General features: G+C 48.6%; 1 protein-coding gene across 2 annotated transcripts in view; it reads right to left on the bottom strand.

The window, feature by feature from the left end:
* Positions 1 to 648: 648 nt before the first annotated feature.
* The window catches only part of RNF165 (ring finger protein 165), a 48,992-nt gene continuing 26,688 nt past the window's right edge, over positions 649 to 22,952 (bottom strand). The window contains exons 2-9 of one of the 2 annotated variants that reach the window (XM_027656089.1): positions 13,219 to 13,528; positions 11,064 to 11,189; positions 6,779 to 6,908; positions 5,670 to 5,774; positions 5,046 to 5,141; positions 4,714 to 4,797; positions 3,747 to 3,853; positions 649 to 2,623 (exon numbers count right to left, since the gene is read on the bottom strand). In XM_027656089.1, the coding sequence (XP_027511890.1) occupies positions 2,506 to 2,623; positions 3,747 to 3,853; positions 4,714 to 4,797; positions 5,046 to 5,141; positions 5,670 to 5,774; positions 6,779 to 6,908; positions 11,064 to 11,189; positions 13,219 to 13,528 (1,076 nt within the window). In that variant the 3' untranslated portion in view covers positions 649 to 2,505. The remainder of the gene's footprint in view (positions 2,624 to 3,746; positions 3,854 to 4,713; positions 4,798 to 5,045; positions 5,142 to 5,669; positions 5,775 to 6,778; positions 6,909 to 11,063; positions 11,190 to 13,218; positions 13,529 to 22,952) is intronic. The other variant, XM_027656090.1, reaches the window with a different exon arrangement.

The raw sequence follows: 22,952 nt of genomic DNA, 5'->3' as shown, positions 1-22,952 counted from the left end.
CACACCTTGGGATCAGTCACTCACACTAGACCATGGGAGTTTGGTGCTTTTCTTCACCAAAGGGTTTGGTTGTTTTTTTTTTTTTTCTTTTTTAGTTTGCTTGATCTTTTTTTTTTAAAAACTGTGCTTGTTTATTAGGCAAATAGTAACACTTTCTCACAGGCTTTAAGAAAATACGCTGTTAGGAGCACTCCTCATCCCCTCCCCACCCAGTCAGAGTCCCAGTCACTCTGTTCCTCTCCCAGCTTCACCCCCAGCTCATGCCTGGACAGACCAGACTTCCTTACAGTGTATTTTACCACCAAAGCCTTGTATAAAATAGTATTATTAGTATTATTTGTAATGATGCTTCAATCTGCTGCTGCTGGAGCCAGTCCCAAGGATGGACTACTCCTTGACCCATGGACATCAGGGCTGGGACCACCACATCCCCCAAGAAGCTGTTGCTTGTGCTGGGTGTCAAATATATTGTGAAATCATGGAATAGTTTGGGTTGGAAGAGACCTTAATAGGTCACCCAGTTCCAACTCCCAGACGTGGGCAAGGACACCTTCCACTAGACCAGGATGCACAGAGCACTGTCCAACATGACCTTGAATGTTTCCAGCGATGGGGTAGCCACAGCTTCTCTGGGCAGCCTGTGCCAGTTTCTCACCACCCTCACAGCCAAAAATTTTTTCCTTTTGTTTTCCCTACATGCCACCAAGTGTCCCACTCCCCTCCCTCCTACCTACACGGACACATGAAGAGAGAGGCTCCTGCACCTGCACGTCCAAGGGGATTCCCTCTTTCTCTCCTCTCTCCCTTTGGGAAAAAAAAAAGTCTCTGTGGTGCCTCTGAGGTTGGTGTTTTCCAATTACAGCTCATGGGAATCTTCCGATTTCTCAGATAGCGGTTTATGATTGATTCTACTTGGAGAGCATCACTTGGCTCCAGCGAAATGGATGCTCAGGGGAGCCAGAAATCATTCCCACCACATCAGAATTTTCAATACATAATGTTCCTGACTAATTCCCCTGCTGCTCCTCTGCAGCTCTTTCACTCCTCCAGTACGAAATTTAAAAAAAAAAAAAAAAAAAAAAAGGAAAGAAAAAGAATGTTTTGGTTGTGAATGTCGGTTTTCCGGAGGGTTTTCCACTCGGTCCCTGTGGTTGGCATGCTGAGGTGTTTTTTTTTTCAGGGGGAGCGTGGATCACAACAGCTCGCTCCTTCGGGTATTGCCTCTTAATTCTGTTTTGAGTGTTAATGTGATTAAGTTGTGTTTTAACAACCACTGATTACTCCGTGTGGATACAGCCTGAAACATGTACACAAGCTCACATGGGTGCGGGCACACATTCTTTGAGGCAGGTCACAACCCAGCAGCAAACCTCCAAAAAGCAGCAACCCCACTTCCAACCTCCCTCCCCATCCCACGCCCAAGTGCTCATGGTCTCAGCAGTGCCTTGAGAGCATCAAGTTTTCTACTGTCCTGTTATCAGAGATGCCTTTGCATGGAAGAAGAGTCAATGTTTTGCACCTCTCGGCACTTCTCTGGTGTTATTATACCCCAAAGCACAGCTGTAGGCACCCACTCCAGTAACCATCACTTTGGAGCTGGTGAAGCCAACCAGTCACACAGCTCACAGGAGAAAGCATCACAGACAATGGCAATCAAATAGACAGATCTTCCTTGGATTTTGATATGACAAGCTACTTTGTTAAAGATACAGAAAGCAAAGAAACAGCATCTAGTCCAATATTATGCCCCTACAGAAAGTGTCCAGCACCAGCAGACAAGCAGGAACGAAGCTTCTCCCTATTGCTTCGCTCGTTTTATCCCCAATTTTTATTTCTTTAAGCTTCTCTAAATTTGCAACACACTGTAAATGCAAGGGAAAGAAGCACACGCGGCTGAGGCAAAGAGCGCAAACCCTTCTGACTGTAAACAGGATTTTGCTTTTTCTCCTCTTCCCCCACCCCAAGGGTGGAAAAGTTTGACCACTTTATTCCCCCTCTGCAATGTATTAATCAGGCACCAAAATAAGGAATCTATGAAAAAATATTTGGTGCAAAATAGGTAACAGCAACATGTCCACCACAAGATGAGTAGGGCATCAAACACAACATTTCTTAAGCTAACATGCTCCAGCTGCCATCCATAGAAATAGCTAAAGGACCCCTAACATGTTTCTACATATTCAAGAGGTATATATACAATCCCCATGAAGTGCAGGATTGACAGGCCAGGCTACCACAACTAGTTCCTTCATATTCAACACTAAATCTTCTGCAGCACGGGGTCTCTGAGCTCCGGGAATGCCAGCTCCCTTTCACTGGGCCTGTATCCTGCGTATGTGCAATATCTCCTACTGCTAGATATTGTACCACCACCTCCTCCTCCTCCTCACTAACGTGCCTGCAGACTTCCCCTCTCAATCAAATGGCTCAGAAGGCAAAAATTTTGCTGCAAGGGTCTATGGCCATACGACCTGGTAAGGAAAATGGTGTGTCCAGCCAGTCCTTTCAGCTGTCCGAGCCGAGCTGTGTTTCAATGTCCACCCTGCAGATCGGGCACTTCTTGCTGGTGGCCAGCCACTGGTCCACGCACACTTGGTGGAAGAGATGCATACAAGGCAACCGCCTGCAGAGACAGAAAAATACCAGCCTGTTAGGATGGAGGAGACCCAAGGGACTGAGAAGAGAAGAAAAGAAAAACACATGGGAAAGCACCGGAGTGGTGACACCAGTGTTGCCAAGGTCCTGCAGCCTCTCCCAGCCACACCAGCTCACACAGGGAAGTAGGATGGAGATACTGTCCTTCTTGGCCTATTAGAAACCCCCACACCATCCTGAACTGATTTGCTCCAGCCATTAATTACCTGTCTGCTACTTTTTAAACTTTCAGGAATAAGGTTATACTCCAAAGCCTCTTGGTTCTTCATCACTGTGACTCATTGGCAGTTAGGTGGGTCCCCACTGCTCCCGCATGAGTGTCTGGGGTGCCCCCAGGGAATGTGGTTGCTTTTTACCTACATCACCTTTGCCATCATCTGCCCTTGTAATACAGAGAGCACAAGAACCCACAGCAAGAGGATCAGAGCTTTTCTTGAGGGTTTAAGGCAATTAAGGGGTGAGAAGCAGGACCAGGTACTTCTCACCTGGAGTTCCTTCAGCCACAGTAGTTCAGTCCTTTGCAATTTCTTGTCCCCACTCTGTCACAGAGATCTGACCTAGACAACAGCCTGGGACGTCTGTTATGGATGACTGAGGTTCTGCTGTTGGCTCAGGAAGGTTCCCTGTGACCACGTGGGCAAAGTAATCTTATTCTACAATAAACCAGCTCCATTCTGGACACAAACCCGAGTCTCCTGGACTTCATACTCACACTGCCTTTTATTATGCTTTGGTCATCTGTCAAGCTCAGATGTTGGTAACTGCAAGCTCCAGATGGCTGCCTGAGACCTGGGACACATCCCTCTTCAGCAGTTTGCCACCTGGCCTATTGGCACAGCCTTGAAGCAGGTGATCCAAACCCAGGAGACACTATAAAAACTTGTCCCTCCTGCTGTTGCAGACCTCCTCCTACTTACAGCCCACACCAATGTCCATCTAAGTAGCTTTTGATTTCCCAGACCCTGCAACAACCCAAGTGAATTTCTCAGGACAAGAACAGGGACAATCCCGCGAGTGCACAGTGGCATCAATCCAAATAAGCACAACTCAGATGGCATGGAGAGGCAGAAGAGCAGATGGAAGGATCATACCTGACGTCTTCTCCATCTTCAAGCATGGACAGACAGATTGTGCACTTCTCATCGGTGTCTGACTCCTCTCCATCGTCTTGCTCAGCTTTGCCTTCCTGTGGTCTTCTCTGCAGCAAGGTTAAAGACATCGTTTGGTTAGGCCTTGACTTTCTAATGGTCTCCCAAGCCTGGACAGTTGTAGGAAGGTAAATAATAAGAGCTTTTTCTATCAACCAGATCCTCCAGCCTGGGGAAGCCAGCCCAGCCAAAACAGCCAGTGAGATGAGGGTGCCACCAACATGCTGCTGGCTGGCACGTCTCCTCCTGGGGCCAGTGGCAGTGAGGCTGGTGGTGGTGCCCCAAGGAGCAGCCTCTCCTCTGCTGCCTCAATACAGCCTTCTGCCACTTCCTTGCAGCGGGGATGGCTCCATGGTCTCCTTTGCTGGAAGCTTTTCCTGGAGACCCCAAAATGTGTGGGGCCACCACTGCCAGGAAGGGCAACCACTGTGCCCCATGTCAGACTGGCCACCAGCCCAGCCCCGTGCTGCACCACAGGGCAGTGCTTAGCCTGTCAGCTCTCCCCTTTTCTCTGTTCTCCTGTTAATACCATTTTTCTGGATCCACTGGAGATGCAGTCAGAGGTAAGTGCACAGGAGGAGTTATCTCACTTTATCCCTGGGAAACACAACATCCGTACACGTTACCGCCCAGCTGGGGACGACCAGCACACGGCATTACTACCCAAACAAGCATTTTTTCCCCATTCTCTGCTCAGAACAACCCAAAGATGTGCCACCCATCTCCTTACAGGGAAGACATCAGCTCCAACAGAGGAGACACCCCTTGTGAAGGGAGGGGAGGACAAGGTCCCCCACGCCGCGGAGCCGCCGCCCCCGCTCACGTCGGGGTGCGCGGGCAGGGCCGCTTGCATGCAGAACAGGGTGGGTTTGCATGCACCAAGCCCCCTTGGAGGTGTGCACTTTCTTACCAGGTGCGGACAGGGGGGAAATTGCACCCGCTGGGTGGGAGAAGGTTGAGACCCCTTTGAAAATTTGGCCCGCAGCTTCCTAGCCTAGAAGTGAGAAACAGCCAGCTGAGCTACGCCACCGTTTCGGCCCAGGAGCCCCCGCAAGATACCAAAGCACCGCCTCTGGATTTTACGTTCCTCCCCTGCTTTGGGGAATGTTTTGAGTGATGGTTCCGGCTTGCCAACCCTGAGGATTTGTGACCCACCAAAGTCCTTCCTTCTGTCTGCTCCGTGCCCACAGCCCTGGGAGCTGGGAGGGGCTGGCAACTGTGCTGTGATTTTGGGGCACTCACCTTCTTGTACTTGTGGGGGAAGGTGAATCTCTCAATGGTGTTCTGGACGGCGCCCCGGCTCACACTGCCCAGCCTGTCCTCCAGCTGCAGCAGCTCCTGTGGCACAGGAACATCAGGAAATGCCATCCTCGTTGCTCCTGAGGCACGAGGTCCCACCACACAATCCTACCCACTGGGGACCAAGGCTCCCTCCAGTCCTTTCCTCAGTGGAAAGTCCATCAAACCCGAATCAGTCATGATTTCATGATGGATCTGAGCCCCACCACTTTGTGTTAATAACTAAGGGCTCAAGGCACAGAGCTGGATATCCAGTGTTTCACAAATTAGGGTGCAATTTGAGATCCATCTGACAAGCTAGGGAAACAAAACCCTATAGAACTGGAGCACTTTGTTTACAGACATGAAAGGAGCCAGAGTCAACTCAAGCCAGACCCAGGCACTTTGGAGTAAACCATCTTTTACCAAACCCACTCAACCCCTTTGCCTCCCAGCTATTACTAAAATTGCTGAATGACTCAATGCAATTTCCATGCCACAAAACAGCCTTACAAGTTTATACCAGAGCTTGCATAGATCCCCAGTTCTTCAGAAATTAATAATTCCAAGTCCCCAAGATATACGTACTTCATAGCTCTCCCGCACAGCAGATGTGTGCCTGCTTGGGTTCAGTCCCTGAAGAGCAAGCAACTGAAGTTGAGGGTAAGGGTAATTTCTGATTTCATGAACAACCTGCAAGAAGTGAGGGAGAGAGATAAAGCTTCATGTACTTACCCACAGAAAACCCTCGTGTACCCTGATGTAAATCTAGTGCTTTAAAAATACAAATTGAAAGAGCAGATTGACACCTTCACTGACAGAAGCCTTTTAATAACCAAAAAATGAGGTTTTATTAAATAGATCTCCTATGAATTACCTAAGAACACACATTTCTTCTGGATAAACTATCTGTTATAATAGTTCCTGTTGCATCCATAATGTTGCAGTTCCAAACTCTCAACATGGATTAGCTTTAAAAGAAATCTTGTTTTATTTAAATGGATGGATTTCTCTTCATCCAAGCTTTGATTTTTTTTCTTTTAAGACTTGCTGTAGTACACAGGTGAGAGGGTCTGACTACAATGCATCAGGAAAAACACCCTCGTGGGATTCCTGAGGATGCTTTAAGGACTAGCAGTGCTTGGCATGGCTCAGCTCCAAATACAGCACCCTGCTAGGAGAGTGGGTAGCAAATGACCCCTGTCAGCCCATCTTCTCATCAAACTCACTCCTGCCTGTGCAGGTTGCCATGCAAAACCTTTACAGGTGGCATCAGAGTTGGTGTAGAAAGCAACAACAGGATGAGGGATGGTCCTCAGGGCTGAGCCCAGGGAAAGGAGTCACCCATTGCCCGTCCTACATAAAAAAGTCCTGGGAGCCCACAGCTTGTGCCAGTATTAATAATATTATTAGTAATAACTGCTGAGTCTCTCACATCCTGCCCAGGTTTTGCAGACCAGCTTGTGAACCCTGGTGCTGCACACGATGGACTGAATCCTTCCAGAACATATGAGCTTTTCTTTTCTTTCTCTAATCCAGTGCAGTGATGCAACATTATCCTTTCAGACACTCCCTCCCACGGCCGGAGATAAGTGGGATTCACAGAAGACAGGTGATAGAAAGATAGCAGCCTTTATTTTGACTGCCTTCTGGCAGACAATGCATAAAACATTTCTCAGTGAGAGCGTTTCACTTACCATCTGCGTTGAGGATGTGCTTCTGGGGAAATGGTGCATCCGAGGTGTGGCTAAGTAATGCTGATATGGCTGAGGGACGGGACGGACCTGGAACTGGGCGTGAGTCAGTCCCGCATCGACACTGAGGTCCCTGTGGGCATGAGGATGGAAATATGGCTTTGGATGCCATGGATTTGTTCATGGACTACAGACCACACTCACAGAGCAACCTCCCCGGTGGGCTCTGGGCTGCTCTGGGGTTCCTCAGCCTGGGGAGATGCTCCTGGAAGGGAGTTTTCTCTAATTTGAGCAATCACCCACCAGGCCAGCATGAAGGAGTGAGGGGTTGGTTTTATGCCAGTCAGCGTTTGTGTTGGTCGGGGTCAGGGGCTGAGCAGGTGCAGCCCTGCTAATTTCAGAGCAAGAGCATTTTGGTGGCTCAAAATGATGCCCAGGCTCAGAAACTCAACCTGGTCAGACCAGGTCCTGTCTGTGCTGCCACTATTACGGTATGCCTTGAATATTTTGCAGGAATATAGGCAATTAGTCAAGGAAGCTAGTTAGGAGCTAGCTAGGTGCTGCCTGGGAGCTTTTTGATGTGCCTGTGCTCTCCTTGGAGGTCTCCCAGTCCAGACTGTGGTAGGACTTGGGGAGTCAAAGGAGACTTGCACCTCAACTGAACCCAGACTCAAGGTGGTGAGGGTGTGAGGTGTGAGGGTGGTGAGGCCCTGGCACAGGTTGCCCAGAGAAGCTGTGACTGCCCCATCCCTGGAAGTGTTCAAAGTTGTGATAGGGCTTGGAGCAACCTGGTCTAGTAAAAGGTATCCCTGCCCAGGGCCTAGGGGTGGAACTAGGTGATCTTTGAAGTCCCTTCCAACCCAAACCATTCTGTGATTCTACAATCACAACTTCAGAACTGCGATTTGTGCATAAAACTTAAAGATTTTAAGAAATGTCTGGATGAAACTGCTGTAGGGAAGTGTGTCACACAACTAGCAGGCCAACAGCAACGGAGTAGGACACCCCTGATGGCCCCACTAGCCTGCACGCAGCCTGGCCCAGGCGAGCAGAAGTGGAGCTCAGCTTGGTGAATCTGGACACTCTTATCCAGAAGAATAACCCGGCTCAATCCCCGGACCTGGTATGACCAAGATCCCATCCAACTTCACAGCTCTGCCCAATCCATCACAGAGACATAAACTGCAGCCCCATTGTCACACCGTGTGGAGGGGATAGGAGGAGACCTCATGCAGCATCTCCATCTATAATCCAATTAGCTGATCCCTGTTCTCTCCAGCCAAAGAGTCTCTCAGCAAACGAGTGCTTTGAACATCATTCACTTTATCATAATTACAAAATCCAGAGCTCTAATAACCATTGTCTTCACATTTGCCAAAGCAAAGCTAATTAGAGCACAGGGGTGGCTTCCCGTCTCAGCCTCAAACTTCTCCTCCCCTGCGTGGAGGGACAGCAGCAGTGCATACCACAGCTTGTTAGGAGCAACCCAGATGTGTCCTCCAGCAGCTGTGAAACTGCTTCCACCCAGCAGAAGGCAGAGGATGTGAAGGGGCCGTGAATGTAGAAATCCTTCATCCAGAACAGCCTGTGCACCAGGCAGCAGCACAAGGGCTCTTGAATCCCCTGGTAAGGCACCCTGCACCAAGTTGGACTTGATGGCCCTTGTGGGTCCCTTCCAGCTCAGAATATTCTGTGGCTCTGTGATTCTAATTTGAGGCCAGGAGAGGGACTATCTTTACTGGCCCTGTGCTAGAGAGACAAAACCTGGCAGGGGATAAAACACAGCAGGCAACTGGCAGAACACAACCAGGATGAGAATTCACAGCACTGGGTAGTTTCCAGCTCCCGTGTCACAATTTCGGATATTTATCCCATTGTTTAAGACTGTTCCCAGGTGGATGAAAAGCTCAACTGGATATCAGGAGGTTTTGGTTCCATTTCCAGCCCTGTCACTTTCCTGATGCATGACCTTGACCACTTCCTCTCTGCCATCCCTATTCCCTGTCTACAGAAGAGAAGTGGTATTCCATAGAGTGCTTTGAGATCGAGGACTGAAGAGATCTCTCAAAGGTGAATGGCCATTATCAGCTTGTACAAGTAGTTGCAACAATAGTACTGCTGAACTGTTTGTGAACCTAGAGACTCAAAATCAGATGCTGAGGTTCCTGAAGTGATGGTGTGGGTCTACAGATGGGTCCAAAGCAGACTACTGCATGGTACTGTGTTTTCCCAGGGTTTGGGGGTGACTAAGCAGAGTGCACCAGCTGAAGAAAATCAGAAATAACTATTGCTTCCTAGCCTGTGCTACAGGGATGACTGTACAGCATCTTGATGCTCAGATGAGAGGTTCAAGATGTGATGCTTATGGTACATGGGCTGCCAACAACCAAAAGTGGCAGATAAGATTCCAGATAACAGCCTGGATGGCCATCACTATGTGCGTGTGCAGGAGATGGTTTATGGAACCAAATGGGAGTTGATTTATTCTTCACCAGAAGATTTTAATTGAGGCTGGGCTTTCTGGGATGACTGATCCCTTTCAGATCCTCCTTCCATCCCCGCTTCCCGAGGCAGTGCCCACCACCTACTGCTTCTGAGAAAATGCTGCTGCTGCTCATCCAGGGGTAACACACTAGAGGGAAGTTTTTATATATCTGTAACTGGGCAAAAACTGTACATGTGCCCTGAGGAAAAATGAGTCACCCAAACATACACACACAGTGTATGATTTCTGTCATCCCCACTCCTTAGGTTTTATAAGGTTATGGAGTAGCACAGCGGGGAAAAGGAGGGAGGAGGAGGGAACATAAAGTGACGCTTTATCAGATCCTTCTAATTATTATAATTAAACGCTCTGCGCTGAAATAGAGGCAGAAAGAATGTCTCTATCCAGATGGTACATGAGCTGCTTTGCAAACCGATCAGAACCATGTCATCCTGGCCACATTCAGCCCACAGGGAATGCCAGTAATGGGAACACCTAAGAAGAAAATGGCAGAAGGACGTGGCCATATTTTTGGCTGTCTATTATTGCACTGAAGGGGAAAAAAACCCCACCCGGTGTTAAAGTAGGACTATTCATTTGTGGAGTGAAGCATTCAAATGTTAGGAAATGCCCTCATTAAGATTTCCTATCCCATTTTATTTTGGTCCTCTTGTAGGTATACGTTGCGATTGTCTCTAATTACAAGTTCACATGCTATTTTTTCCATTCAGTGTACAGAATGGACTTTGCTTAGCTTACAGAAGTATGTTTTTATTTCCTTATTCTATCAAGTAGGGCACCATACCTTATTAAATGTTCAAGAGCTCAAAACCTGCTCTGAAAATGAAGTGATCAATTCCATGCAAAGCTTTTCCAGGGTATTAAACACTACAGTGGGAGAATGATAAACAAATCTTGATTCATGCTACCCTGCATGGCAGAGCAGCATGGTGGTCCCTAATTGAGAACACAGAAGAAGTTATGGCCACTGTTTTTTAGGTGCCTGAAGGACAGCAGAAGGTCTAGTTCAGGCAGAGACAGTGGTCTAAAGGAAAAAGACCCTGTCTGTGCCCTGCAGCAGGAAGAGCCACTGGGGAAGATTAATGCTTGGCTGTACTCTACATCTGTAGGTGAAGAGTTATGGGCAATAACAGTGGAGCATGTTCAGAGAAGGGAATGGAGCTGGAAAAGGGTCTGGAGCAGCTGGAGCAGCTGAGGGAGCTGAGGGGGCTCAGCCTGGAGAAAAGGAGGCTTGGGGGGATTTTCTCACTCTCTTGCAACTCCCTGACAGGAGGGTGGAGCCAGGTGGGTGTCAGGTTGTGCTCCCAGGGAACAAGGGATAGAACAAGAAGAAATGTTCTCAAGTTGTGTCAAGAAGTGTTTAGATTGGATATCAGGAGCAATTCCTTCACCCAAAGAGCTGTAAAGTTCTGGCACAGGCTGCCCAGGGTAGTGACAGAGTTCCTGTCCCTGTAGAGATTTAGAAGCCGTGTAGATGTAGCACTTGGGGACATGGGTCAGCTTGGCAGTGCTGGGGAATTGTTGGACTCGATGATCTTAGAGGGTTTTTCCATCCCAAATAATTCTATAATTCTATATATGTGCCTGGAGGCTTTAGCACACACTTATGGCCCTCTCAGAGGCGAGTTTTCCCACTGCACATTCCCCACACTGTAACTGTTGAGCTGCCCCACTGGCTTCCATGAAAGCATTGATCCCTGATGACACTCCCCAACTCTTGCAGCCTTCCTGGGACTTTTTAAAGACCTCACTCAACGCACTAGTGAAATGTGGATCACTTACCAGTCCGTGCCTTCTGCTAAATACCTGGGCTGGGGCCCCATGGGTTGTGGAGTCTGCAGTTGGTGGCTGAAGTCGAAGCTGGGGTGTAGGCGGTGAGGCTGGACAGACATGCGCTCTTGAGCACGCCTGCAACAGAGAGAACAGTGACACAGTCAGACACAGGTGGCACTGGGATCTACAGCTCCTGCTCCAGCCTCCTGTCAATAATCCATGGGAAAACCCCAATGTGAATACGTGTCCAAAACAGCCCAGGCAGGTGTCAGGGATGGTGGGAAGAGGAACCCAGGGCTGTGGCATTTCCTCATCGTCGCCACGGACATTGACACTCACGCCCTTTGGCAACCACATGTGCTCAGTTTACAGGAGATGCTATTTGGTGGCAACATGGAGAGAAAAAGAGGAAATCAAACAACACCTTCCTGAGTAGCTTCATGCTGTTGGTACTATTTTTTTTTCTCCACAGTCAGCCCCATAAACAACACACAAGATAAAACGTGTCCCCGCTTCAGCCTGATCCATCATCATAAAGAAGCTGCAGGTTGTCTCATCTCCCCATGCAGTCCATAAACTCCTGGGGAACCTCATTCATAACTGGATTACTCAGGAGTGACTGAAAGCAGAATTTACTCTCGCTGGCCTTTGCCAACATTTCTCTGGCTGATGGACAGGCCAGGCTGGGATCCAGCTCCTTCTCCCTCAGCTCTGCTGCCATTGCAGGCAGGGAAAAGAAAGTGGTAGAAAATACAACAGAGTTTTCCTAGGGATTTGAGTCTTGTGGTTATTGTCTAGTTGAACCACTCAGGGGAAGAGGATGTGCTGCTTGATCAATGTCCACATTTGGCAAGAGACAAGGTGGATGCACAAGCAGGATTTGCATTACAGACAGACTCACCACCTTCACTCCCTGCTGAGTCCCCACTTACCAGAGAAGCCACAAAGCAAATCTTCAGAAAAAAGGCCAGAGCAAATGGAACAGGGAACTGTTAGGTAAATAAATTTTAATGCTGCCACAGCTCAGAGACCTCACTTCAAAGGCACAACCCACATTCCCATTATTGGGACCTCCTGCCCCACACCTGTAAGGGTTCTGACACCCTCCTCCCCTGCTGCTGTGCTTTCAGAGACAAGCTCTGAGCCTGGCCAAGAGGTTCCTGCCTTTTTTCACAGCCCACTTACAAATATAAAACTGACAGCATTTACCAAAGCAGAATCTGCATGGAACTGTGTTCTGTGCTTTTATTTGAATTCAGCTTATGACTAAGAGATAAACATGCGTATCATCAGTACCTCAGCCTTGAACATACTCGCCACCCAATTATTATCTAATCTTTAAAACCACCTAAAATCCAGCTTATGCAAAACAAAACAATAATGAGAAGAACACACAATTTTAAAACAGAAAGGGTATGGAAAGAAAGGGGTTTCTATCTGTAGCATTCTTTCCAAATGAAGCATTATTGCAAGGATTCATCCTCTGATTCTTGATCCATGGATACAACCCACAAATAGCTTCCACATGTTTACAAAACAAGGACTACTCTCTCAAAAAACACAATCAAGGCAAGGCCAGGCATCCATTTCCACCTCTGCTGAGTTACAGTAGGTCTCTCTGCATTCGTCAACCCAGTCTGAATTTAAGATGCTTTCAGTGACAGAATGTGCTGCAGGTCAGTGGCACCATTCCCTCATAGAGATGGAAAGCCTACCTAGACCTAGGAGGGCGAGATCTTCATGTGTAAAAATGAGACAGGTAGATACAACCTCTTGCACTGCTTTGAAACAGCAGCTGCAAGGGTGTAGCTCACCCTCACAGTCTGTCCCTCTCTCTGCCACGCAGGACAGGTTCACCACAATGCCATCGTGATTCTCCTACGAGTGACAACAACAGGTGACCTTGGGACACACTAGATGAGCGCTGTATGGATCCCCATGGGAAAGGTACACAGTAGATGAGCACAGTAGGGAATCCCCAAGGCAAAGGTGCCTGTTCAGGTGCAGCTTGCCCTGCAGCCTCCCTTCTGGTGGATGAATTTCCAGGGTGCACAGACGAACTCGTGAAGAAAACGCAACGCCGCCAGAACTGCTGGGCTTCTGCAGGTGAAAAGAGGTTGATGTAGCTCCTCAACATCCCTCAGGAAGAGCAGGACCCCCTTACCTGGGATGGGGCATGAGCCGGCGGTGCTGTGCCTCAAGGAGCTGCTGCTGGAGGAGGTATTGCTGGTGTAGCGCCTGAGGTAGGAAGGAGGGTCCAGCGACGTCCTGGAAGGGCAGGGGTGGCACTGGGGCCAGGGGCTGGTGCAGGGGGCCACTGTGCTGGTGTGCGGGGGCCATGTGAGGGGTCAGCCCCGGCTGGGGCTGCACCGCGTGAGGCAGGGTGAAGTCGGCGGAGAGCTGAGGCTGGGGACCCAGGTGGAAATGCCGGCAGGAGGTAGCATGGGGATGCTGAGACCTTTGAAAGGGAGCACCTGGAAGAGAAGAGAACACAACCCGGTCTAGTGGAAGGTGTCCCTACCCACGGCAGGGGGGTTGGATCAGATGACCTTTAAAGGTCCTTTCCCACCCAAACCATTCTACGTTTCTGTGACACAGCCTCATCATTTTAGAAAAGGGAAAAACCATTTTCTAAAATATGGAGTTTTCAAAGCTTTCCCTGAACTGCAGACTTTCCATGCAAGTCAAGGTATTTCTTTGCCTCTCTAAAAATGTCTCATAGGCAAGGAAATAATCTCTGCTCCAAGAAACTCTCTCTCCCTGACTGCAGGACATGAGTGAGACACCTCCCACCTCTGAGAGGGGAGGATGAAGGCTACGTGTGTTTGCTGAGACCCTGCAATAGCCCGTCCTCGTGAGCTGCTTGCAGGGAGAGAGCAGCTGCTGGAAACATAACACAGACTGCTATGAGACCAGCCATGAAGCTGATGGGAGTGAGGAAGAAATGAGGTGTGAAAGATATACGTAGTGGAGGCGTTTTGCGAAACATCTGGCACTGACTTGCACCTTGCCCAAGATCCTCACTTGGACAGGCACTCGTTCCAATCCAGCATGTTAATTCCTACATTCCTGGAGCATTTAAAGGCACTCTGCAAAACTTTTCACTCTCAAGCTAGGGAAAGAGTCAATGAAGAGGTGAAGGATGAGACTCAAGTGAGGCTATTAGAAATGCCTTTTTGCTGAGGATCACTCACAGGATAGGACTTCTATCCTTTTGCATGACGTTTTGAACACCTCATCTTCCTAGAAAACTCCCCTTCTTTTTTAAAACTTCAGGAATGGCCCAAAATATCCAGGAACAACAGCACCAAGAGACACTGAGTGTCATCCCCAGACACAGGCATGCACATCATGCCTTCTTCACCCAGACCCCTTCTGCTCCCGCCTCCCTGGCAGGCAGGGCCAGTCCATCACAACAGCCTAGGGAGCCCTGAGTGCTTTCTGCTCTCTCCCATATGGAAACAGGAGAGACACACAGCAAGCCAGATGCCAGCAAGAGAAACAACGGGAGAGGGCTTAACAGAAACGGATGGTTTGCAAAACTGTGCATAATTACACACAGCATCTCTTAAATACAAACTAATCCTCCAGAGTGCCCCTCTGAGAGAGGCAGCGGGAAACAAATTCCTGTGCCACCCACAGTGGAACTTCTTAAGGTGATATTTCCCCTACTGCCAGATAACAGCATGATTTGACGATGCTATTAATTAAAACCAGAGGTGGCGGGATCAGACCCACCGTTCCTCAATGATGCAGCTGCAAACCCAGACCCAAGAGCTGTCTGTATATTCCATTCCCCTGCAGGTTATATTTGTTGCTGATGGCCTGTCCCAAATTCACCACAAACAGGTACAGGCTGAGTAAAATGGGGATCCTGTGCTGCCCTGGACAATTGCTAGAGGGAATCATGGGGAGATGCCTCCTGACTGCTGTTTGCTTGGTACTTGTCAAGCAACTCCTGGTGAATTGCTCAACCTCTAATGGCCACATGTCCTCCCAGTGGCAAACTGCTGCAACAGGTCACAGGTGAGCCATCTGACACCTCCAGACCTTCACAGGGCCTGAAGACAAGGTGCAAGAGCAGGTAAAACTGTTAATCCCTCCACACACCCCAACACACCAACCTGTGTCACCAGGTAGCAGTTCACTTGTATTTCAGACAAAAATGTCTTAAGGTGATACAAGACAGTGAAGCTTAGTGACACTCCCCCACATTCCCTGGGACACATTTTGTAGCATTTTGTGAGTAAAGCAAAAATAGCCTCTCTCTCATCTTCTGCCACTCTGTAAACTGTTGATGCCTGGTGCAACCTTAGCCAAGGATTTTCCAACCTTCTACTGGATCTTGGGAACCCTTAGTCTGATTTAGTTAAAGGTCTGCAGGACCTTTGATGCCAGAGCCACGGTGACCTACAGAGCACAGGGTGGGCAGATTATCTGGTCATGCTTTTGACCTGAATTTTTTCTCCCATACCAAGACAGTCCTTGGGGGGAACTCAGTCGTACACTTCCCAAAGGTCCAGAACATGCAAACTTTATCTCTGGTATGTGTGTAGGAAGATATGCACAGCCAACATAACTGAGAGCAAAAGCCTGATCCATTTTGTTTTTGTACAGAGTGTTAATTTGCCTCGTTTTTAGGCACTAATTAATTAAATCAAGCATTTTTCAGTCTTTTTTCGCTTGTACCTCCTGGTTCAGTGATGCATTCCTCTCCACAGGAAAAACACTATGAAGATGTGACCAGGACCATATGATTAAATAAAACCCATCAATTTGTCTTAACATAATACAATACCCTGTGTAGTAATTGTGCATTCCCTACAACTAATCCAATTGCTGATGAGGATTTTGACAGCAAAGCAAAGACTTTGGGGAATACTTCAGCAATTCTATGCTTATTAGCAGCCATCAAATCATACAGCTGGCATAACCAAAACAGCTTGCACAACAGAGAGCCAGTCCTCAACAAGCATAGTGCTGGTGGACCCCAGAAAGCCCTGGCAAAAAAGTAACAGTGCAAAACTGAACATTACATTTCAAAGTCATTTATTTTTGAGTTTACCTTCTTCTAATCATTGCATGTAGCTGCAAAGGGCCTTGGTGGAGGCTGCTTTCCACAGCTTCTCCCATCACGCCCTAAAGCCAAGGTCAGCATCAGGGATCAGTGGATGGGGAATGGCAACTTTGGTAATTCTGGCCACTGTTAGAATATGACTGCAGATCAGTGGCTGCCCCAATGGCCTAGTTCACCTCTGACACTGATGGATGCTGAGGACCTGCCGTGGAGCTGGGTCTGCTGTATTCCCCATATCTTCCAGCTCAGCAACACTACGGCCTCACAGATCATCTAGAATTACGGTATAGAATAGTGGAATCATTTAAGTTGGAAAAGCCCTCTAAGATCCTCGAGTCCAACTGTTAACTCAGCACTGCCAAGCCCACCATTAACCCACGTCCCCAACCTGCACCGTGAAGACAATCTCCTGCAAGCCCGCGGGGAAGGTTGTTTAACCACCATTTACGAAGCACCCAAAACACTTATCTGGGAGCTGGCAATCACAGGCCGCAGCCTCAAACTGAGGAGGTATAAACTAGTTTTTAGAAAGCCAACATATGATGCAGGCACGTGGATGGCTGAACCTGTTCTGCTGCTCGCCGCCTTGCTGCCGTTCCCTCCCTTCACTCACAGAGGCTTCAGACATGGTGGAAACCCGCAGGGAAGCTCAACACATCCTCCTCACCACCATGCTCTCACTTACACGGCTGCTTCCTTCTTTCTCCCCCCCCCCCTCAGTTCTACAGTTATGTTTATTGTTTCCATACATTATCTGAAGCAGCACGGATGTATTTCCATTAACAGAAGAGCTCCCGTTTCCTTCGTGCCCCCAGGGCCAACACTGCAAACAATAAGTTCATATATTTTTGCAGGTTGGTAAGTGACATCGAGTCACAGAAGGGTACTGGTCTGGGTTTTTCTACCCCTGGGGATTCTCCTTTAGCATCAGGCAAGGCTTGACTATACCTAGGTACATGCAAATTTATCCATCCAGCAGTATTTCGCCCAGAAAGGCTCAAGGGATCCGTGTGCTCATTCAACGCTGACCCATCTCAGAGAGGCAAAGCCCCTGGGTAATCCCTGCAGTGAGACAGGGTATGCTACAGGCTTTATGAAAAGAAAAACCCAGAAAGCAGAACTATTTCTTTCCACCTCCTTTCCTTGGGCAATGGTATTCTTGATGCAGTCAGGCTACTGGTAAGGGACATGGGATCAGGCCTGGAGCTGGCGTTGGGATAGGTGTCTCGAGCAGACAGCTGCAGCCCAGGGAGCCCGCCTGCCTTCAAGAGGAAAACAAAATCTGTCTCATGTTGTTAAGCTGCCTACGATGCATGTGAATTTTTCCCCTGGGTAAAGGCAACCTGGCCGACTTGTCAAGGCAGCCCACGGTCTGCACGAGAGGGTTGGGGATGGTGGGGGGGCTGGGGCTGTGTTACATCTAGATCCCATCACTGCAGGGAGGGAGATGGCAGCCCCTGGAGAGCCCTGGCTTCACTCAGTGACAGATTTTACAGCTGAAGGAGATCTGCCTGTTGTAATCGGCCAGGCCAGGGGATGGAGTCGCGCCGTCTCGGCCATTTCGCCCTGATTAGACCCCCTCAGAGTCCCTCCTCCTGTCCTGGGGAGGCAGATAAACCCCACGAACAGGAGCCAGCACGGTGCCTCTCTGAGCACCAGGAGAGCCTGCCAGGCTTTCAATAGCCCAGGAGCCTGCAGATTGCTTCCCTGGATGTGCATTAAAATTCCCCTCAGAGCCAGCGGCACGGTGGGAAATTCACATTGGTCCCAATAGTACCCAGTGAGCAAAGGCCAAAATCGTGGGAGCAGCTCCAGCTTCACGTGGCACATGGAAAAGGACACCATGGGGTGCTCACACTGCGCCTACAAACAAGCTCCTAATTGCCTGATGCCATCAGCCACATGTTAACCCTTTCCAAATTATTTGTGCATATACCCTTACGGAATGACTTAAATTCGCTTACAAATAGGAAATGAGGGGTGACAATCACAGAACAGCTCAGGTTGGAAGGGACCTTAAAGGTCATCCAGTTCAAACCCTCCTGCCATGGAAAATAAAAAATTTAAAAAAATAAATCCCCAGACCAAATCCACAGTATCTCCAGCTGCATAAGAATGTAGTGGTCTAGGAGAGAGAGATATCGTGCCATCTCACTCCTGTTACAGGAGAGCTAACTGCAGGGCAAGGAGATTGGGCCGGGGAGGATGGAAGAGGAGGAGGAAAGAATTCAAATTTATCAGACAGGAAGGAATCTGTCTCACTTTCAGCACCTTTGCCAACAGCTTTCTCGTTTCATTTAGCAAAACACTGAATCACAGAATAATCACGGTTGGAAGAGACCTTCGAGATCATTGACTCCAACCCTTCCCCCAGCACCACCATAATCATCCCAAAACTACATCCCCTAGTGCTCCATCCAGACATCTCTTCAACACTTCCAGAGACAGTGACTCGACCACCCTACTGAGCAACTTATTCCAATGCCTGATCACTGTAGTAATGAAAAAAGTGTTTCTAATATCTAATCTGAACCTCCCTTGGTGCATCTTAAGGCCATTTCCTCTCATCCTGTCACTTGTTACCTCGGACAAGAGACCAAACCCCACCTGGCTGCACCCTCCTTTCAGGTAGTTTTAAAGAATGAGAAGGTTTCCCCCAAGCGTCTTTTCCTCCAGACTAAACAACCCCAGCTCCCTCAGCTGCTCCTCATAAGACTTCTTTTCTAGACCTTTCATCACCCTCACTGCCGTTCTGGGGCAAGATGCAAGATGGCAAGAGCCATGCAAAAATTGATGGGCTGCCAGCTCAAATCCAGCCCAGGGTGCAGTGTGCCATCCCACGTGCCTCATGCCATGGAACAGGGAGCAGCTTGTGGTTGGAGGAGGAGCAGCCCCAGCACATGTTAGCAATGGATAAAGAGTATTGTCTTTCATCTTATTTGCTTGTCCAGGCTGTGCCACTCCAGGGACTGAGTCAGGATGGAGACCTCGTGTTGGGCAAAAGGTCTCACAAAAACCTTGTGGTAGCTGACGGAGCATAGTTGGGTCCTGGGACACAACAGGAGGTTCTGGAGGTTTATCATCTCTTGCTCAGTCTTGCACATTTGATGGAAAAATGCTGCAAAGGAGTTCAGGGGACGGAGGTTGAGAGGGGATCCCCCATCACTGATTGATGGTATGATGGTCACTGCCACCCAACAGCCCCCATTGCATCCTGACTCTGGGGACTTCTGTGCAGGCACAGCTCAGCTCATCCCAAAAAGCACATAGACACAGACCTCAGATTGCCCTGCCTGCTCATACAATCTCTGTCCAACATTCTGTTACCCTGATGGAGCCTGTTGTTAATTGTTGAGTGATATGGGCTGGTGTGGCTGGAGGGTCCCTAACACAGAGCAGAGCATCTCCTCTCCTGCACACCATGGGGTCAAAGCATGTGAAATCTTAATACACACACACAAAAAAAGATGAGATTGGACGCCTTCCAGGGCCTAGACTCAGCATTCCAAAAAAAAAAAGCCCAACACATGGTGTGAATCTTGGAGTTGTCCTGCACAGGGCTTGAGGTTGCACTCAATGATCCTTATGGGTCCCTTCCAACTCAGGATATTTTCTGATTCTGTGATTTACAACTGGCAACAACCAGTGTTTATCAGCATATTTCCACAGAATTATAGAACGTTAAGGGTTGGAAGGGACCTGAAATATCATCAAGTTCCAACCCCCCTCTCTGTTTACGTCAGGACTGAAGTGATGATGAGTGCTGGGGATGGGCACCAGCAAGATCAAGTGATGGGATACAGCCAGGCAGCCTGGACCCATCACAGGAGGGAGACAGCTGTTTATACAGCACTGGATGAGGGTTTTTTCCCACAGCTCTTTCCCACTAGCTTCAGGGGAAAAAAAAAGTTTTGTTGAAGATGATGCTTCACAGGAACATGTTGAATTCAGCAATATTTTCCAAGGAAGAAGGAGAAACACTTCAGCAGCGTTGCTACACTTAAATCTGCCTTTTTGCTTTTATGCTTCTCACTGTGTTTTAATTATAGCTTTATTCTCGTGTGTTGAATTCAAGGGTGTATTTAAGATTTTTGGATCATCTCATTAAAAAAAAAAAAAGAAAAAGTCAAATTGCACTGAGAGGAAAATGTTTTCTGAGATTTAGTGGTCCCAGTTTCACTCCTCCCTTCCCAGGCTGTCACATGCCTGCAGGGAATGGGTGGCCCCAACAGCCTGGCATGATGTTTCCCACCCACCTCAGCTCTTCCTACCCAAACCATCCTGCTTCTCATGGGTTTGGGCCCAGCTCTGCATGTCTGCCAGGAAAGGGCCCTAGAGGAAAAGTGTCTTTGGAGATGTTGCAAAACCCCTCTGAGAGTTTTTTACAACATTTCTGATTTCTGTTTGGTCTGAAGGTGTCGGAGAGAATGGAGAAAAAACAGCCCACAAGAATCTCGAAACCTCGATTCCCATATTAAAATCAGGGGTCACTCTGCAGGCCTCAAGGGCATTTTGGGGCTTTTTGGCCATTTGCAGGGCTTAAGTCTGAGCAAAACTCCAGCACTTCCAGGGGCAGAGCAGGTTTGGCTGATACTTGAACTTCAGGGGAACTCTTGGGTCTTTGCCCACCAGCCACACAACACGACATGTTCACCCACCCTTTCTCCCCCCAGCATCATCCCAGCCAGCTCCTGAGTGTAACCCAAGCCTGTTCTACGTGCTGTAGAGTGGGAAACACAAACGAAGTTGGAGTTTTCCCAGTTTGTTGGAAGATATCCGGGTTCAAAGTTTCTTCTCCAGGGTTTATACTGTTACCTCCATCGAAAAAAAAAGTTGAAAAGGGAGTTGGAGAGGGTCAGAGGCAGTAGAGCTCATCTTTTTGTGGTTATATATCACTAGCAGGGTGTTATATCCATGTGAATTAGTCCCCAACCTGGAAATGGGAAAATTAACCAGGGGAAAGAATTCATCCTCTATTTAAAACTAAGAAATAAAAAGACCCTGGCGTGACAACAGTCTATTACTTGGTTCTGCCTGCAGAGAGCAATGAGGAAGCACTTGGAGCAATCCCTATCTCTGCCCCTGGGAATGTAAAAACGTGCTGACTTGTGCAGGCAGGAGCCTTCAACTTTGACAGGCAGCGATATGCTGCAGCCAGTTGTTTGGAAAGGGAAATTCAATACTCGGGTTTCCAACGTTTCCTTTCTTTCACAGTGTCCAAATCCCTCCCCAGGCGTTTAGAAGTGCTCAACACCTGCTTTAAAACACTCTTAACTGCTCCTAACGACTGGCCAGGGAGGGGTTTGCAGCAGCTCCCTCCTACCATAATGATATGCAGGACATCCAGAAACGGGTAAAAAGCCAAAACCATGGGGGGGGGGGGGAAATCCAGCTAGACATTGCAAGGACCTGGCAGGGTCTTGGGGGCTGCACTGCACTGTTCACGGAGCATCTTAATTCCACCACAGCCTGAACCAAAACCCTCCACCCACACACTGCCAAACCTCGTGGGTCTGATATCCAAATGCTGTAACCCTTCCCCAGAGACAGAGTTAATGGGAAGAGACAATGCCCTCAGCTGACTGATCCCTGTTTAAGCAAAAGGCTTTGTGATCCCACCTGGTCTCACACCCTGCATCTGCTCAGCGTCAGCCCATGACACAGCACAGCAGCTCAGACAGGAGCAGAGCCCTTTGGTGTGCCTGTGACCCCCTCATGCATTTAGGATCCAGGGATTATCCACAGCCCTGGCACAGCTGTGTGGATGCAGTTACAGCACCCCAATCTTGTGCCAGCCTCAACATCCTCTCCCTTCCCAGCATATTTTGAGTGAAGACCAGCAGTGTTGGTCCTGGCCTCCTCCTCTCCCACACATGTTATACCCTCTCCACAAGGATTTCCAGCAAAGGTTTCCTGCTTTCCCCCTATCAGCAAAGAGGGGAAAGATGCTTTTTTGGGGAGGCATTGTTTGCCTTACCCACTTTAAACCTCCCTGCTATGGCAATATTGGAGCAGCCTTTGAAACCTATGCTAAAAACAGAGGTGGCTGTCTTGGGTGGGTTATCCTGCATCAAACCCATCCATCTCCATGGTGCATACATTAATTCCCCCACACACACACACACTGTTTTTAAATGGGACTGTAATAACCAGCTGGGTTTTCTTGAAGGATTTATTTATCTGCATCTTAAGCCTAGAGGTGGGAGATTCTCATCCACAGGTCCACAGAGCTCCAGAGTGAGTGGGAGTGATTTGGGGGGTGGGCTTGGGAAATGGGTGGGGCATTTCACCATTTCTGGGAATGGCACATCAGTTTGTATGGGGCATGTTTTGCAGCCCAGCCTTTCTTCTTTTCTGGCTCTCTAGACCGAAGCAGTCCCAAAGCCAGAACCTTTTGGCAGGGAGTCAGGACGTGGGACATCCCCTTGCAAAGGGATTGGTTGATCCCATGCTGCTGGTCACCTTCTGGATTTTATCTTAAACCCTACAATCGTGTGCCAGGTAGGGTGCTAAGGATTTACCAGGCTGCATGAGATCCTCAGGGACCCAGGAGGGCAACTTTTGCAGCATGTGCAGTACCTGCCACTCAGGGAAGCCAATATAATGTACAGTCCCCCCTTGTGTTTTTTACAGACAGTCCAAAACCTGCACCAAAAAAATGCCCCTCCTTAGCCCAGAAGGCAGGAACAGTTCAGCAGCTGGTCCTTCTTTCAAGTGACATTACACAGAAAACAGGAGCGTTTTACAATTTCTAAGGTACAAAAAAATTAAGATTATCTTTTAAGAGAGAAGCCCCTAGGAAGTGATTGCAGTGCAAGAAG

Source organism: Corapipo altera, unplaced genomic scaffold, assembly GCF_003945725.1.
Source record: "Corapipo altera isolate COAL_440 unplaced genomic scaffold, ASM394572v1 61553, whole genome shotgun sequence".
NCBI lineage: Eukaryota > Metazoa > Chordata > Aves > Passeriformes > Pipridae > Corapipo > Corapipo altera.
The sequence above is the reverse complement of the archived record's forward strand: the minus strand, read 5'-3'. Positions and strand labels throughout refer to the sequence as shown.